The 19,535-nt window shown below is 37.9% G+C and overlaps 1 protein-coding gene across 1 annotated transcript in view; it reads right to left on the bottom strand.

Annotated features, from left to right (window-relative positions):
• Nucleotides 1–18,629, bottom strand: part of BMT2 (base methyltransferase of 25S rRNA 2 homolog) — a 77,678-nt gene extending 59,049 nt beyond the window's left edge. The window contains exons 1-2 of the mRNA XM_052639131.1: nucleotides 18,470–18,629; nucleotides 685–826 (exon numbers count right to left, since the gene is read on the bottom strand). Of these exons, the coding sequence (XP_052495091.1) occupies nucleotides 685–826; nucleotides 18,470–18,629 (302 nt within the window). The remainder of the gene's footprint in view (nucleotides 1–684; nucleotides 827–18,469) is intronic.
• Between the last annotated feature and the right edge of the window lie 906 nt (nucleotides 18,630–19,535).

Genomic DNA, 19,535 nt, shown 5'->3' with positions numbered 1-19,535 from the left:
AAAAATAATTGGATTGAAATATAAACCTAAAGTTACCATAAACTTATTGTCCAAGAAGAAAGATAATGTTTTGCTTTCGAGAATTCATAATTCAGTCAACATATAAATCTGTTCTCATAATTTTACCCCTTGAGAGAAATCATCAGCAGTGTTCTATTTTCTGATGTTTATAACATTAGAAGCTTTGCTATGAGAAAATAAACATTATCCAAAGTCAATATAAAAGTTGGAATACCCTGAATCACATATAAAAATTCAGAAACTGGAAACTTATACAGATGTTTTCAGCTTTAAAGAATGGAAAATATTAATTTTTACTTGAATTCAAATATAATTATCTAAAGAAATTTCTATGCTATAACTTATGAATGATGACTCAAGTGCTAATTAAATCTCATATTTTAAATGTAGCAATACTTAAATATATTAAATGTACTTAAAGGTATACTTCTAAAAAGTTGAAACAAAAAATTTTAAGTTATATCAAAGAAAAACAATTTGATTAAAAGAGATGAATGAAATAAACCTAGAGAAAGTAAGGCAAGGGGGAGAAACTATTTAAAAGACATCATCTGTTCTAAAAATTTCTATTTTGGTACAATGAATCATATACAGCATTACTTAGACTTAAGAATTTAAATAAGACATCAGAAACCAAAAATGTTAGTTCATAGAAACACTCACCTACAACACCATTCAATACGACCTTCGCCCTCACAAGTTTTTGCCCAATGATTATCTGCCAAATTTTTCATTGCAACAGCATATTCACAAAGAGTTTCCTCATCCTCACAATGTTCTCTCCAGATCTTATCAAAATCTCCCACTAAAAACAAGGAAAAAAAAAAGTTTACTTAAAATATGTCAAGCTCTTAAGTTTCAGCATAATCTAAAATTATTATTTAAAGATGAGTGTAAGCAAAGTCATGAAGCAAAATTTCATGAAGTTTAAAACTTTATAAAATTTGAAGCTCTTTTATGCAAACAGATTCACCATTTTAACCATGATGATTTGACAAGCAAATAAAATTTACCATTTTAAACAGATTTGTGAGGCTAGAGCTCTACATATTTATCAGTGTCCTGTATTAAAAAAGGTTGATAGGTGAGATGGCAATATACATTAGCATGCAAGTTAAACGTTTGCATTGATATACTTGGATTTGCTCTAGGAATACTACACTTTAAAAAATTATATTCCTAGGGCAAAATGTTGATAGAGAAATTACCCTGGAAACCTCTCCAAAGTTTTGAGTCTATATAAGATGAATAAAAATTGTAAGGTGACTACATTATCTGGCCACAGCATTACTTCCATCTACTACCTTTTTCTTTTTAATTAAATTAGTGATCACATTTAACATGAAATTTGAAAAATCAATGTGAGTTCTAACAAAGGTATGAAAATGCCACAGCCAAATAAATAACATTAAAACAATTACAAAGGTAAAAAAAGTAAACAAAAATTATCAATGTGGCTTCAATCAATGCTCTTAGACATAATTTAGGTTTTCTTGCCATGTGCTCAAGTACAGGCAAATGTTTAGTGACACAATAAACTTAGAAACATAAATATGACAACCAAATTTGGGGGATGATAATTATATTAAGTTCTTTCTCCAGGCAAGACAATTAGTTTCAGTAAGACTTGGGTTTTTTTTTTAAATAGAAAAGGAATTATAATAGCTCAAACTTAACAGTACTTATCTATTAAAAAGTTGCAAACCTTTATTGGTTACTTTAAGCACCCAGTTCAGCAGGTACAGAGTTCAAAACCAAACTATTATCCTTCTAGTTTGACCAATACAAGAAAAAGCAATTAAGGGTACAAACGTGCCCTCACACACACACTGCTCAGTTAAGATGAATGTGTATCAGTCTCAAACTTGGTCTGAATATTCCTTTTAAACCCACAAAGGATGAAAAGCTGTTTCTTTTCTGTGTGAGATTATGTTCTTATACAGTAATATTTTCATTAATCACTAATACTTGTGTAGTAATAGGGCTCTCATTTGTTATATAGCAGACTGGCAATAAATGGCTATTAGAAATGGCACCCCACTCCAGTGTTCTTGCCTGGAGAATCCCAGGGATGGAGGAGCCTGGTGGGCTGCCGTCTATGGGGTCGCACAGAGTCGGACATGACTGACGTGACTTAGCAGCAGCAGCAGCAGCAGAAACAATACTTGTGTAGTAACAGGGCCCTCAATTTGTTGTATAGCAAACTGGCAAAAACTGGCCATTAGAAACAACCAGGCAAACAAACTTTTCTAAATTCTCAAAGAAAAACTCTCCAGTTTTAGTAACATCTTTCAGATGTACTTATTAAGTCTCTAAGTAGGACTACAGGAAGTACAGTCTTTGAAACAAATATACTGATTAATGATTCTTCAATATTATCTATTATGTTCATAAAACTATTCCTGACTTTACTCATCAGATTTAATGCCAAATGGTTCATTAAGGTACAGAATCATTTTCAAGATGCTTTATCATTACTTGAAATGGATATTGTCAATTCTTTTTCAATAACACAAGAGACAACTCTACATGTGGACATGACCAAATGGACAATACTGAAACCAGACTGATTACATTCTTTGCAGCCGAAGATGGAGAAGCTCCGTATAGTCAGCAAAAAAAAGACCTGGAGCTGACTGTGGCTCAGATAATTAGCTCCTTATAGCAGAATTCAGGCTTAAACTAAATAAAGTGGGGAAAACCATTAGGCCATTCAGATATGGCCTAAATCAAATCCCTTATGATTAAACAGTGGAGGTGACAAATAGATTCAAGAGATTAGATTTGGTAGACAGAGTGCCTGAAGAACTATGGACAGAGGTTCATAACACTGTATAGGAGACAGTGACCAAAACCATACCAAAGAAAAAGAAATGCTAGAGGGCACAGTGGTTGTCTGAGGCAGCCTTACAAATAGCTGAAGAGAAAGAGAAGCAAAAAGCAAGGGAGAAAGGGAAAGATATATTCAACTGAATGCAGAGTTCCACACAATAGCAAGAAGAGATAAGAAAGCCTTCTTCAGTGAAAAATGCAAAGAAATAGAGGAAAACAACAGAATGGGAAAGACGAGAGATCTCTTCAAGAAAACTGGAGGTATCAAAGGAACAGTTCATGCAAGGATGGGCACAATAAAGGACAGAAACAGTAAGGACTTAACAGATCCAGGAGAGATTAAGAAGAGGTGGCAAGAATACACCGAACTGTACCAAAAAGGTCTTAGTGACCTGGATAACCACGATAGTGTGGTCAACTCACCTAGAGTCAGACATCCTGGAGTGTAGAGTCAAGCAGGCCTTAGGAAATATTACTATGAACAAAGCTAGTGGAGGTGATGAAATTCCAACTGAGCTATTTCAAATCCTAAATGATCATGCTGTTAGAGTATTGCACTCAACGTCAGCAAATTCGGAAAACCCAGCAGTGGCCCCAGGACTGGCAAAGGTCAGTTTTCACCCCAATCCCAAAGAAGGGTAGTGCCAAAGAGTGTACAAACCACTAGACAATTGTGTTCACTTCCATGCTAGTAAGCTTATGTTCAAAATCCTTCAAGTTAGGCTTCAGCAGTACTTGAACCGAGAACTTTCATATATAAAAGCTGGATTTACAAAAGGCAGAGGTACCAGAGGTCAAATTGCCAACATTCACTGGATCATAGAGAAAGCAAGTCAATTCCAGAAAGACATCTACTTCTGCTTCATGGACTGCGTGAAAGCCTTTGATTGTGTGGATCACAACAAACTGTGGAAAATTCTTTAAGAGATGGGAATACCAGACCATTTTACCTGTCTCCTGAGAAATCTGAAAGTGGATCAAGAAGCAACACTTAGAACTGGACATGGAACAACTGACTGGTTCAAAACTGGGAAAGGAGTACAGCAAGGCTGTATATTCTCACCCTGTTTATTTAACTTATATGCAGAGTACATCATGCAAAATGCCGGGTTGGACAAGTTACAAGCTGGAATCAAGACTCCCGGGAGAAATGTCAACCACCTCAGATATGCAGATGATACCACTCTAATGGCAGAAAATGAAGAGGAACTAAAGAGCTTCTTGATGAGGGTGAAAGAAGAGAGTGAAAAAGCTGGCTTAAAACTCAACATTCAAAAAACTAAGATCATGGCATCTAGTCCCATCACTTCACGCCAAATAGAAGGGGAAAAAGTGGAAGCAGTGACAGATTTTCTCTTCTTGGGCTCCAAAATCAATGCAGATGGTGACTGTAGCCATGAAATTAGAAGATGCTTGCTTCTTGGAAGGAAAGCTATGACAACACCAGAGAGTATATTTAAAAGTAAAGACATCGCTTTGCCGACAAAGGTCCATATAGTCAAAGCTATGGTTTTTCCAGTAGTCACGTATGGATGTAAGAGCTGGACCATAAAGGCTGAGCACTGAAGAATTAATGCTTTTGAACCTTGGTGCTGGAGAAGACTCTTGAGAGTTCCTTGGACAGCAAAGAGATCAAACCAGTCAATCCTAAAGGAAATCAATCCTGAATACTCATTGAAAAGACTGATGCTGAAGCTGAAGCTCCAATACTTTGGCCACCTGATGCGATGAGCCAGTTCATTGGAAAAGCCTCTGATGCTGGGAAAGATTGAAGGCAAAAGGAGAAGGGAGCAGCAGAGGATGAGATGGTTAGATAGAATCACTGACTCAATGGATCTAAGTTTGAGCAAACTCAGGAGATGGTGAAGAATAGGGAAGCCTGGCATGCTGCCATGGGTTCCAAAGAGTCAGACTTGACTTATCAACTAAACAATTATCAATTCTAAAAGACCCTTTTGTTTGAACATGTAAGTTTCACTGTCCTATGTAATGTATATATTACAAGTAAATACATAAACTTACTATATTTTCTGGTAATAGAAGTCATTCAAACAAAGGTTCTGTAATCATATATTTTTGGGAAAACCTATGTTTAACTTAAAAAGATTTCCTTTTTTCAAGACTTAGTTTAGATTCTACAGAAGGTAAAACTAAGGGAGCCCTAGGAGACAGGAGTGAGGGAGTTGGGGAGAACAAGTTAAGGGAGGAGAAAATGCTAATGCAAGGATGCATAGTTGAGGCTGCTGCTTTGGACAACATGGAAGCATAGAGTGTGCCTCAGGAATTGTGCACCCAAAGGATGGGAGGCTAGAGCATTTATTTTACAGTCACTATCCCCCATTAATTAAGAGTTGCTAACAATCTGTACTTCTACTCTACACTAAGGCACTGAAAAAGGGGATGCCCTCAGTGGGCTCCAGCAGTTTTGGAAAAAGCTGAAAAGAAAGCAGCATTTAAATGGGGATTCTGTCAGGGCTAGTCTCTCTGAGCTCACAGTATCTGACCATCACACCCAAGGACCAATGTTATGTTACACTCCTAAGCCACCAAAGGCAACTACTATAAATTCTCTGAGTCCTTACTATGTCATTGTATACTGTGAAACTATATTCAAAATTCTCTTAAATGCTGACAACTTTTTATGAAGTTTTAAGGCTTACAATTAGTATTTGCTCTACTAAAATTTTGAGGAAGGATTCAAATTTGTCTGTAAGCCGATAAACTCAAACTGTTTGCAAACTTCAATTTAATGTTTTCACTAACATTTAAGAGTCTCCAGATTCTCCAAGTATGTTGATACTGAGACTAGCATGATTAATAGTACATTTAAAATATAACCAAGATTAAATGCAATTGTACACAATTTTCATTTTCTTTACCAGATTTGCTGAACAAGTACTCTATGTTTAATACTACAGAGAATAGTAGAGTTAATGAGCGAGCACTGGCATCAAACAAAAGGGAGAAGACATGTACTAAACTGTGGTATCTGTTCTCATAGAGATATAAACCTGACATATTCCCTATGGTTCACATAAGCCATTCCAGACCCAGAAGTTTTAAATCATGTATTTATTCAAGTTGTCAAACCCCAACTACTAGGTACAACACTATGTTGCGTGTCTGGTGGTTACAAAGTTGAACAAAAAACATAGTTAGCCTTCAGTTACTAGAAAATTCCACTTTCCAGAATACCCATGAAAACTTATTTTTAAAATAAATTAATTTATTAAAAACAGAATGGGACAATCCCATGTTTTTCACAACAGTCCACTGTTTTGTTTTTACACCATTCAAAATGATGCTGTTTATGTTTTAAGTAGTATATTTTCAAAATAATTTATGATTTGTGTTCTAAAAGTCAAAAAAAGTTAAGGTTGACCAGTGAGCTGCATATGCAGAAAAGTATGGTGAAGCTCAGTTCTGAGGATTTTTTGTTGTTATTGCTACCTTTTAGTCATTACATCAACTGGACTTAAAAGATGATCTTATTTAAAAGGATAATATTTCTTTATCAAAAGGTAAATCAAGAATGAAGAACTTCCTGAGGTCTGTGTCAAAGATCTACTCAACAAGAAATGCTTAAGTATTTTATTTAAGTTCAATGAATCAGTGCCTTTGAGTAATTAATAATTAGCCTTATAATGATTTTTATATACTGGCACTTGTGACAACTCAAAATCATTGTGATTAATAACCTATTTTCTTACTTATTTCTTACAGGCATCTATAAAAGGAGAGAGAGAGAGAAGGGGGGACGGAAGGAAAGGGAAGAATTGCACAGAGAAATCTGGGCAATTCAAAAATTATATTTAGATGTTCTGCAGCCTAACCTGAAATTAATCATTAATAAACATTTTCTAGTCAGACTAAAATAATAAATGTAGAGAAGACATCAGTATTCATTTGTTTAAATACATCATTTTAAGATCAAGTTAAAGCTCTGCCAAATCTTTAAAGTCCCATGATTGTCTCATAAAATTCTAAAATAAAGTTTGCATTAACAGGACTATTTATCATATTCTTTCTTTACATTTAGACTTTTAAAAACACTAATTAAAAAACTAATTAATAATTCAAAACACAAGTGATGCCAACTTAAAGTTGTGAAACCAAATTCAGCATGAAAATCAATGAATCAAATTACTCTGAAACTTGGTCTTACTCTCAAGATTAAATTGTAATTATTGACTAAACTCACCTTCATAAGCCTATGCCACAACTAAAGAATATTCAATATAAGTCACTTCCAATGAAAAGACAGTAACTAGGAAAAAATAGTACATTCATTAGTGGATTAAAAGACAGAGTTCCATGGAATATAAGAAGGAAAAAAAAAAGCTCATAGATGCAGAGAACTGACTGGTAGTTCCCAAGGGAAGGGGGTTGGAGAGTAGGCAAAATAGGTGAAGAAGGTCAAAAGGTGCAACCTTTCAGTTATTAAATAAATATGTCATCAGTTCAGTCAGTTCAGTCAGTTCAGTTGCTCAGTTGTGTCTGACTCTCTGCGACCCCATGAATCGCAGCACGCCAGGCCTCCCTGTCCATCACCAATTCCCGGAGTTCACCCAAACTCATGTGCACCGAGTCGGTGATGCCATCCAGCCATCTCATCCTCTGTCGTCCCCTTCTCCTCCTGCCCCCAATCCCTCCCAGCATCAGTCTTTTCCAATGAGTCAACTCTTCACTTGAGGTGGCCAGAGTATTGGAGTTTCAGCATCAGCATCAGTCCTTCCAATGAACACCCAGAATTGATCTCCTTTAGGATGGACTGGTTGGATCTCCTTGCAGTCCAAGGGACTCTCAAGAGTCTTCTCCAACACCACAGTTCAAAAGCATCAATTCTTCAGTGCTCAGCTTTCTTCACAGTCCAACTCTCACATCCATACATGACCACTGGGAAAACCACAGCCTTGACTAGACGGACCTTTGTTGGCAAAGTAGTATCTCTGCTTTTTAATATGCTATCTAGGTTGGTCATAACTCTCCTTCCAAGGAGTAAGCGTCTTTTGATTTCATGGCTGCAGTCACCATCTGCAGTGATTTTGGAGCCCCCAAAAAATAAAGTCTGACACTGTTTCCACTGTTTCCCCATCTATTTCCCATGGAGTGATGGGAACCAGATGCCATGATGTTCGTTTTCTGAATGTTGAGCTTTAAGCAAACTTTTTTACTCTCCTCTTTCACTTTCATCAAGAGGCTTTTTAGTTTCTCTTCACTTTCTGCCATAAGGGTGGTGTCATTTGTATATCTGAGGTTATTGATATTTCTCCCAGCAATCTTGATTCCAGCTTGATATTTGAAAAAAAAGAATTCCATTTTTAGTAATTTTCAGATTAGTTTAAGATATTATTACTTTGATAGCAACGATCTTTGTAAGAACCAAGAATAAGAAGCTAAAAAGTCATTTCTTTTTGCTCTTACTCAATAACCTCAAGAACAGTTAGATTATAGGTCCAAACTTGAGTGAACCAATGGAATCTCTACACCTTCTCTTTAGAATGGATACTATTCCTTCTTTCTGAATTAACTTCTCTCATGCCATCTAAAATAGAAAATTTCTTTCTTTCAAAACATAAAAGAATTCCCATATTCTTCAAGAGGGTTTACCTCCCTCCCACTGGATCTTCCCTGGTGGCTCAGATAGTAAAGGATCGGCCCTCAGTGCGGGAGACCTGGGTTCAATTCCCAGGTTGGGAAGATCCCCTGGAGAAGGGAATGGCTACCCACTCTGGTGTTCTTGCCTGGAGAATTCCATGGACAGAGGAGCCAGGCTACAGTTCATGGGATCGCAAAGAGTAGGTCACGACGGACGGTTAACAGAATAAATGAAGTAAGCCAAAAAACTCACGACCAGGTGGAAACAAGTTCAGCAGTCATTCCAAGACATTAAAACAAAGTGATCAGGAACAGATTATTTACAAACATAGTTAAACCACACACAGACCAGCTTTCTCAGTATTCTTGAGCATTTTATATAGTAGCAAACCTAAAGATGGCACAAAAACATCTAAGATGTTTGATGTTGACATGTTCCTGAGAATCAAACGAACCACCTGAAAAACTTGCATATACACCTAACGTGCTGCTACTAGTCATTTCTCGGATAAGGGGAAAAATCCAATATTCTAATGTGTTAAAAAGGTTGGATCTTTCATATACAATGTTATTAACAGAAATATAAGAAGCAAAGGGGGCAAAAAAAAAAAAAAAAGACAACAAAAGCTTCAGCAATCCTAATACTGAAGAAGAAAGACACTATAGAACAGTCTAGATAGAAATTCCAGGAACCATTCAATCTTCAATACCCCTAAATGCATTCAAGTGGTAGTAACAATTACACCTTTTATTTTTAAAAGTATGTATTTAACACAAATAATGCTTTCTATATGCCAGATACTATTTAAGTACCTTACAAATATTAACTCATTTAATTCTAACACCAATCCATTTTTTTTTATTTTTAATTTAAAAATCTTTAATTCTTACATGTGTTCCCAAACATGAACCCCCCTCCCACCTCCCTCCCCATAACATCTCTGTGGGTCATCCCCATGCACCAGCCCCAAGCATGCTGTATCCTGCGTCAGACATAGACTGGCGATTCGATTCTTACATGATAGTATACATGATAGAATGCCATTCTCCCAAATCATCCCACCCTCTCCCTCTCCCTCCGAGTCCAAAAGTCCGTTATACACAGCTGTGTCTTTTTTCCTGTCTTGCATACAGGGTCGTCATTGCCATCTTTCTAAATTCCATATATATGTGTTAGTATACTGTATTGGTGTTTTTCTTTCTGGCTTACTTCACTCTGTATAATCGGCTCCAGTTTCATCCATCTCATCAGAACTGATTCAAATGAATTCTTTTTAATGGCTGAGTAATACTCCATTGTGTATATGTACCACTGCTTTCTTATCCATGCATCTGCTGATGGACATCTAGGTTGTTTCCATGTCCTGGCTATTATAAACAGTGCTGCGATGAACATTGGGGTACATGTGTCTCTTTCAATTCTGGTTTCCTCGGTGTGTATGCCCAGCAGTGGGATTGCTGGGTCATAAGGGAATTCTATTTGCAATTTTTTAAGGAATCTCCACACTGTTCTCCATAGTGGCTGTACTAGTTTGCATTCCCACCAACAGTGTAGGAGGGTTCCCTTTTCTTCACACCCTCTCCAGCATTTATTGCTTGCAGATTTTTGGATCGCAGCCATTCTGACTGGTGTGAAGTGGTACCTCATTGTGGTTTTGATTTGCATTTCTCTAATAATGAGTGATGTTGAGCATCTTTTCATGTGTTTGTTAGCCATCCGTATGTCTTCTTTGGAGAAATGTCTATTTAGTTCTTTGGCCCATTTTTTGATTGGGTCGTTTATTTTTCTGGAATTGAGCTGCATAAGTTGCTTGTATATTTTTGAGATTAGTTGTTTGTCAGTTGCTTCATTTGCTATTATTTTCTCCCATTCAGAAGGCTGTCTTTTCACCTTGCTGATATTTTCCTTTGTTGTGCAGAAGCTTTTCATTTTAATTAGATCCCATTTGTTTATTTTTGCTTTTATTTCCAGAATTCTGGGAGGTGGATCATAGAGGATCCTGCTGTGATTTATGTCGGAGAGTGTTTTGCCTATGTTCTCCTCTAGGAGTTTTATAGTTTCTGGTCTTACATTTAGATCTTTAATCCATTTTGAGTTTATTTTTGTGTGTGGTGTTAGAAAGTGATCTAGTTTCATTCTTTTACAAGTGGTTAACCAGTTTTCCCAGCACCACTTGTTAAAGAGATTATCTTTACTCCATTGTATATTCTTGCCTCCTTTGTCAAAGATAAGGTGTCCATATGTGTGTGGATTTATCTCTGGGCTTTCTATTTTGTTCCATTGATCTATATGTCTGTCTTTGTGCCAGTACCATACTGTTTTGATGACTGTGGCTTTGTAGTAGAGCCTGAAGTTAGGCAAGTTGATTCCTCCAGTTCCATTCTTCTTTCTCAAGATTGCTTTGGCAATTCGAGGTTTTTTGTATTTCCATACAAATCTTGAAATTATTTGTTCTAGTTCTGTGAAAAATATGGCTGGTAGCTTGATAGGGATTGCACTGAATTTGTAAATTGCTTTGGGTAGTATACTCATTTTCACTATATTGATTCTTCCGATCCATGAACATGGTATATTTCTCCATCTATTAGTGTCCTCTTTGATTTCTTTCATCAGTGTTTTATAGTTTTCTATATATAGGTCTTTAGTTTCTTTAGGTAGATATATTCCTAAGTATTTTATTCTTTTCGTTGCAATGGTGAATGGAATTGTTTCCTTAATTTCTTTTTCTACTTTCTCATTATTAGTGTATAGGAATGCAAGGGATTTCTGTGTGTTGATTTTATATCCTGCAACTTTACTATATTCATTGATGAGCTCTAGTAATTTTCTGGTGGAGTCTTTAGGGTTTTCCATGTAGAGGATCATGTCATGTGCAAACAGTGAGAGTTTTACTTCTTCTTTTCCAATTTGGATTCCTTTTATTTCCATTTTGACAGATATTTTACTTTACAGATAAGGAAACTGAAGTACACAAAGATTAAGTAACCCTCTCAAAGGTACACATCGAACCTGGCAATCAAGTGCCAAAGTCCATGCTCCTGACCACTGTACCACCTTGCTTCCCATAATGAGTTTCTAATTTATGAACTTTCATGGATATGAACAAAGCTTTGCACTAAAGCAAAGTACACTGACTCTACTAGCCACACACAAATGGTCTTTTGTCAGTCAAATGCAATTACTTAGTCTCTGGGTGGTGGTGATTTAGCCTCTCCAACTGCATTATTTGTTAGATTCCTGGCAGCGATTTCAACTCTGGCTGCACAATGGTTTCACCTGGACATTTCATTTGATTGGGAACTGGTCATTTATTTTACTGCTCCCCAGATGAATCCACTGTGCAGTCATGGCTTAAAACCAAGGGTTTATGGCAAGACTGTAAACTCAAAAGCCTGGTGAAAAAATATATAGAGGAACTGAGGCTTGGGGCAAACTGAAGAGACAAATTTAATTCAAAAACAAAACACTGCACGGATAAACGTTTACATTTATAAATATAATTTGACCCATGGTGCATTTTCTGTTTCTTATTGCAAACATATTTATGATGAAAAGTTAATTCAAACTGTAAAACTCTGAATACACCCTATACAAGAGATGGAAAGAATCAAAAAAAGTTAGAGTCAGTATCTGTTATTCCCCTGTGAAACAACTTTACCTAAATGCATATCACCACACAGATCTTGTTTAGTGTAAACAAAGGACTTAATGGAGAATCTTCTGGGACTTAATTTTTATGTAACTGGGAATAGGAATTTCCATATAAATAGAGGAATTTCTGTATAAATAAGTAATACTCAGATGTCCCTGTAAAGGCATGGGGTTCTAAAACAACTTGTGCAATGAGCATCAGTGATTCTACACATAAAGCACAATAAATGAGTACAGTTTACATCAGTGGTTCTCAGATGTTTAGATTTTAAAACCAGCACAAACTTCACCTCAAAAATTTGGGAAGTGAATATTGGGGTTGAAAAATTTTGCGTGTGAAGTTAGAGTATATAAATAAATACAAAGACATATACAAAATTATTATCATACCAACACACACAGAGACACTTACACCACACACAACATCCTTATTAGTTCACATTTTTTGAGAAAAAAATTTTTTTAACCTATACTCACTATTGACAGTTTTAATTTAAAAAGTGGACTGATGTTAATAATGATAATATGGACCATTTCAAAAGGCTAAATTAATCTAATACACTCATTTAAGATATGACCATAAATTCATTACAAAAATTCTGTACTGAAAATTAAAATTTAAAAATTATGAGTATAAAAAGATTAGATTCAAACCACATGGATATATTCTATATCAGCTTCCTTCTTTTGTGTGTGTGCCTTAAATCTACAAGGCAAGGTGCTAGATACTAGGGACACAAAGATAAAAAGGCAGACTCCTACTCAAGGAACTAAATTTAGTGGGAAAGACAGATAACTGAACTGGTAAGTGATAACTATTGGCTTCCCAAGTGGTTTAGTGGTAAAGAATACACCTGCCAATGCAAGGAGATGCAGGAGACGTGGGTTTGATCCCTGGGTTGGGAAGATTCCCCTGGAGGAGGAAATGGCAACCTGCTCCAGTATTCTTACCCAGGAAATCCCATGGACAAAGGGATCGCTACAGTCCAAAGGGGTCGCAAAAGAGTTGGACACAACTGAGCATGCCGCAAGTGATAACTGCAATAAAGGAAAGGTAATGGTATCTTGGGAGCATAAAGGAGCATACTTACGTAAACCCAGTAAGATACTACTGGTATCTTCCAAGAGTCTATCCTCCGTTATACATTATCATCACTCCATTGGCCTGTTCATCTGCCCTCAAAACTTTAACAGAGGGCTTCCAATCCTTTACTACCAAGGGATACATCTGAATTAAATCATTACCATTACCATATGACAAGCCAACGTGCCTATCTACTCTTTTCTCCATGCCTCCATCTCAACACACACATTTCTAAACTGGCTGGAAATGGCTATTTATATTTTTCCAGGCAAGAAATCTTGGCATCATCATTGACTCTTCCCTTTACTTTCACTAAAACTGTTCACTCTGACTTTCAAAAAGTGTTTGACTTATCTTTCTCTATTTTCATGAACACTACTTTTACTTATACTATTATTAACCTTTAAAAAATACATTGGTGTAAGTCTCCTAGCTTACTTTCATCTAGATTCCTTCCTACTTCAATCTATTGTACTTTAGCTAGGTGTTCAACTCCTTTGCCCACTGTATAATCTACAGAGTTTTAAAATAATACAGATACCTGTGCTCCACAAAGTTCCACAGGTGATACTAATGTAGGATCAAGGTTGATACCCACTGCATTTGTTGTTACATTTTTTTCCCCCAAAATCAAAGGATGTATACCAATACTGTTGATTTTTACTGTATCTTTTAAAATGTAAAAATTTCCTAAAAAGATACCTTACTACAAGGTGACTAAACATAACAAAATCAAATAGTTACTATGTGTCCCTCACTGAGTTTATCCACGTTCCCTTTATCTTCCAGTGTTACCGATTACTGTTTTTTTTTTCCATTTTTCTTTCCCTGCTAGAAATGCAGTTCAAATTCTCCTAGTGCAACTAGGAGAGTCTCCGTTCTGTGGACAGTTTTCAACTTACTCATTTGGTGATTGAGCAGATTCCATCACTAAAAAACAGGGCTTTCAGATTCTGTATCAGAATCAGAAAAGAACACGTGAAGAAAAAAAGAGTTAAACGTCACTTCATTAAAAAAAAAAAAAAAGTAAAACAAAGGGAATCTGTTAAAGTGTCTTGGGGTCAAAGAGTTGGTCAGTAATTTAAAGCAGTATTGAAAGCCCCCAAAGGAGAAAAAAATTAGCAAGTGCAACTAAAAACACAGTCTGTTATTCTAATTTTAAAAGTAATTTCAAAACTTTGTTTCATGAAAAAACACTAACAATACATTTATTCTTTCACTTTTAGACCTTCTGATTTTAGTTTAAAATTATTTCTAATTCAAAGGTTTTTCCCTTCCCCCTACAATTCTCTTGTTTTAGCTGTATGCTAAGGAAAAATCAATCACAAATGAGCAGCTTATCCTAAACTGCTGTTGCAGTACCCTTTGTCTTAAACAAGGAGAATAATTTGAATAATCAATAAGAATTGAACATCTATACTAGGCTATTTAGTAGCTGACTCTTAAAATGCTGCTCAGAGCTGTTAACCTTTGTAACACAATTTTTTTTCCTGACTTAAGTCTACAAAATCAACCTATTCTGTGTTCTTCTTTTCTGTTTCAGTATCAGTAACCTATCCTATTTATTCTAACTACTTTTAAAATATTATCACTGCTACTAGTAACACTGATTTTTTTAAATGTAGAAAAGTATAATAAAGATCACTCATTAACCTATGTTTTGAGAATATCATTGTTAACAGGTTAACATGCATTTTAACTTTTTTCTGATTGATAATCTGCACGGGTCTATGTGACAAACTGTTTTAACCTGTTCTGGCATGCAGAAAAAGTAAATTCAGAGACAGTTAAATTGATGAAAACTGCTAAAGACATTCACAAAATAGGTTAAAAAAAATAAAGGTTTCCATTTATATAAACTCAATCCTTTATCTATAAATGACTGACACCAGAAACACTCCTTCTCATCTCCATTGCTAAACATTTCCTGACCATTTCCTTTTGGTAACTACTTCAGATATCAGCACTGCCTGGAATACTGACCTTTATCTCCAATTCTCACTTTACTCATACAAATAGGCAAAGGATCTCTAAGTGCTGACAGAGGACAGGCAGTAAAATGGAGTAGAGAGAGGGAAAGTGTTAAAAGAGTGCATTAAACTTAACTGCTAGGCTTCACAATCTTATCCACAACCCCCAACCCCAAGCCTGCTCATTGCCACAACAAGCATCAGTTTGCACAAATGCACTGGGAAAGGTGGAGAGAAACTTTTTTCTACCAAGCTTATTTTCAATATTATTCCTTCATTTTCAATTTCAATATTATTCTTTCATTTTCAATTCCACTATCAAAGATAAGGAAAGGGAAAACTGTATTATCCAACACTACACTCATTATCCAGGTCTCACTCCTGTCTTTTACTATCTAGAGAATGTTTTTGCCTCTTCCTTCATTCTATCCCAATTTATTTTCTTCTCTGCTGTCACTCCAGAAGAAACCCATGCTTCACATAGCTCTAACTCAGCAAATCATACTTATTATTCCAGGGACTGCCCCATTCTCATCAGTTTACATCCTTTTACCCAACACAAATTCTAGGGCTACTTCCTGCTTCTCATTTTCCCTCTCACTCCAAGAACATCTGGAGACACCATTAGGCTTTGAACTGGGTTGGGGGGTGGGCATTAATCTCATAAAATCTGTTAGAATCTCATAAAATATGTTTGGTGCTAATGATGAACTATCCAAATTTCAAGCAAGTTATTTTACTAGTTTTAGGACTCAGCTCACTCATGTATAAAAACGAAGGAAGTCATTTAGATTATCACTTGAAAATCTGGTTGACAAATTTCTAAGCACCATTGACAGGGGTTCTGAAACTGTACATCTGAGGTGGAATGGAGTAATTTTCTAAAAGGCACCCATGTGAGTTTACTGTTTATTCATGTTTGGGAATCACTAAAGTTCCTTCTAGTTTAACATTCAAAGATTCTATGCTGGAATTTTCACTGTATTTTTTGATAGGAATATTGTTATAAAAGGAGTACAGTGTCCATAATTATTGGTATTACAGTACAGGCATGTTACTGATTAAATAGGCCTTTGTAACCTGACCCAGCACCATTTGTATTATTATTTCATAATCAGAGAAGACCTGCAAATGACACTTTAATGACAGTAAGACCTCAAAGTAAAGCATTAAATTAATAAAGCACTAATTCTTTGGTATTATTATATGAAAAATCAGACTTTTTCAGGTGGTGCTTTCACAGATTTTTGTCAAATCACAATTCTTGACCTACATGTCAGAAATAAAGATAGAAAGGGCATGCTTTTTAGGACCTTTTACTTTGCTAGTTCAGTGATGGGGCTTTGTATATCATTAAAACCCAGAGAAGTCTAGATCATTGGTGGAATTCAGGGCATTAAAACACCTAAAGAACAGTCTCGTTCATATGCTTACAGACTGCCAGGACTTTACCTGCCCTAAAGCAAACTGTATCATTTACTTATGAACTACATGTATCTATCCTAGCTCTGGTAACTTCCAAATACTAATTCTCGTTATAAACAAGCGTTCCCTTGGTTAATATTCAGGCTTAAACACATGCTTCAACATTCGGGAACTAAGAATAAACAGCAGACACGATGACACCTAATTTTTGAATGAATTAATAATGAATAATCAAATTATTATAAAAAGGTAAAAATGGAAATTGAATTATATGCTACCCATTTTTTTCTTTAAAAAGAGATACTTAAGTTTGTACAAAATACACGATAAAGTGTGTCCATTTATTTCCTCATTTTTCCAAATAACACAAGAACCTACCGAATGCCATTATGTAAGTGCATTCTCTGAATATCAAGAATGATGCAATCGTTGCTATAGTAACTACTCATTATTGAATAAATTGTGGGTTGGGGTTAAAGCATTCTTGAAAAAAATTTCAATGTCTCAATATGCCTGATAAGTCTCTACTGCTAACTATTAAACAATAACTATAGGTTATTTTTTAGGATTACTATTTAAGCAGCTATTAAAAAAATAAGAGCCTAAAAAAAAAAAAAAGAGCCTTAAGTTGTCAAGGGGAAAAAAACTTTAAAGTTTGAAAAATGAAACACATCACCTACATTCAAACGAACAAAAGATACTTAGTTTTACTCTTCCAGAGTAATTGAAAAGTGTTTGTAACTCAAAAGTAACATTATCTTAGCTATCTGTTCCTTCCCACTGTCATAATTTTGCTTTTAATCCAAGCTTAACCAAGTATAAGACAACCACTAGAAGACTGCCGACTTCTCTACGTGCAATTAAGCTAAAGCCAGAAGAAAGCAAGAAAAAAATTATCCCTCGTTTTGATCTTTAGAAGAAATGTCTCCTGAGCACATGAAAAAACTGGGAATTTTCACTGTCAGTTTCTTATAAAATAGTTCTGTAAAAAAGCTTGTATTTTAAAACACCAAATATAACTGTAGATCCCAACTATAAACAGTTATCAGGCCCAAGCAAAAGCTACTATGGCTTCTCCTTTGCTCAAGATCTTCCGTAAGAGGGGTTCCCAGCGATGGCTGTTTCGCGGGGTACCCTTAGGAGGCTTAGTCGTTACATACTATTCATATCTAAAGAATATTTTAAGAATCTGCCCCAGATCTCTTTCTCTCCCGCCTAAATAAACACTAAGATCCAGCATTTAAAGAACGGGGTGGAAGGGTGGGGGGGCGGCCGGGGGTGGCAAGGATGGAGCCCCTCCCCCTTAGGTGAAGTCCAGTCAGCTAAAAGGCCTGCTGACTTCGCAGCCCTGGAAGCCAATGCGAGGAAGCTCCGGCCCGGGCTAAACCCGCAGGAATGAGGTAGTAAGAAGGGGGTCAAACGCGGTAACAAATTAAACAGGCTGATCAAAGCGCAGGGTGGTCAACTCGCGCTTCTTCCAGTTCATCTTTCTCGAATGGATTTCTATCTGACTTCGTGTTTGAGCTTCTAGTCTCTCGTAACGATAGACCGCCACCTCCTGTGTGAGGGTCTGGGTTCTCGTGTGTGGTGACAATCTCAGCACCCAGGCTGGGGACAGGGGATGGGAGAGGTGGGGACTCGGCTCCTCCACAGGCCTGGAACTCTCCTGAAGGGCCCTCGAAGAAAAGGGGGCGGGAGGAGGGCGCCTGAAGCCGAACCGAGGGCTCGACCGAGAAGGGGGCGTCCTGGCCTGGGAGAGCGGCCCTGGCAGGGGCTGACGTGCAGCTCCTTCAGGTTGTAATGGTGGCCCCTTGGGGGAGGGGAGAGGTTGACAAGGGGCCGGGGGCGACGAGGCCTCCCCTTCCCCCCGCTCCGTTCGCTGTTTACCTTCCCGGTACTTCTTGCGGAGCCGCCGGTGGACGCTCTTTACCACCCCGGAGAGCTTCTCCTGCTCCAGCTTCCGCTCCTGCTCCCTAGGCGGCGGAGTGCTCGCGGGTCCGGCCCCGTGCTCGCGAGCAGCGCTTCGGCCGCCGGGCCCCGGCTCCATATCGCTGCTGCCGCCGCCGCCGCCGCCCCTCGGGCCCCCGCAGACGCCCGCCTGACGGAGGAGGTGGGGAAGGAGGAGGCAGCAGCGGAGGCAGCAGCGGGAGGAGGCAGAGAAGTCAGAGCGGCTGCCTAGGAGGTGGCCACTTACTCAAGCGCACAAGCTGATTGGTGGACTCTGGAGGGCTGGGCGGAAACGGAAAAGGCCAAAGGCCAATAGACGGAAAGCGCTAGGCCGCACCCGCTTGTTTGGGAAGGCGAGCAGCTGAAGGAGGCGGGGCTTGCAGGCTGAGGTTGCTGAGACAGTGCGAGCTCTAGGCCCGACAGCTCTTCTCCCTTCCCCGCCGCTCCAGGGATCCTGTGCGCAGGCGCTGTGATGAGGCCACGGGAGACGCGCTGCAAGCCATGCGCTTGCGCGACTGAGTTTGCTTAGGTTGGGCATCTTTGGTACCGCCCAGCTTTCTCATGTCTTCTAGCCATTTCCCCTCCTGAGAGTTACATTCTGGTGTGATGCAGTCAGGGTCCTTTATCTGAGCCTCAGCTTCACCTTGTCAGTTGTAGGTTCCCTTTAGCTGCGTGGCCCTGAGAAGCATTTAGATGACTTGGGAACACGAGAATTTTACATTTTAAGGAACCCAGGCATGGATGGTTTGGTGGGCACAAAACGAGGTCTGGCTACCAAGTGTGTGCGTCCTGAGTTGTGCCCGGCTCCTTGCAACCCTATGGACTATATAGCCCGTCAGGCTCCTCTGTCCATGGAATTTTCCAGGCAAGAATGCTGGAGTGGGTTGCCGTTTCCTACCTCAGGGGATCTTCCCGACCCAGGGATCGAACCTAAGTCTTTGGTATTGGCAGGCGTATTCTTCACCACTGTGCTACCTGGAAAGCCCAAGCACTGTTTAATTCAAGA

Source organism: Budorcas taxicolor, chromosome 4 (genome assembly GCF_023091745.1).
Source record: "Budorcas taxicolor isolate Tak-1 chromosome 4, Takin1.1, whole genome shotgun sequence".
Taxonomy (NCBI): Eukaryota; Metazoa; Chordata; class Mammalia; order Artiodactyla; family Bovidae; genus Budorcas; species Budorcas taxicolor.
This window is presented reverse-complemented; position numbering and strand designations above follow the sequence as displayed.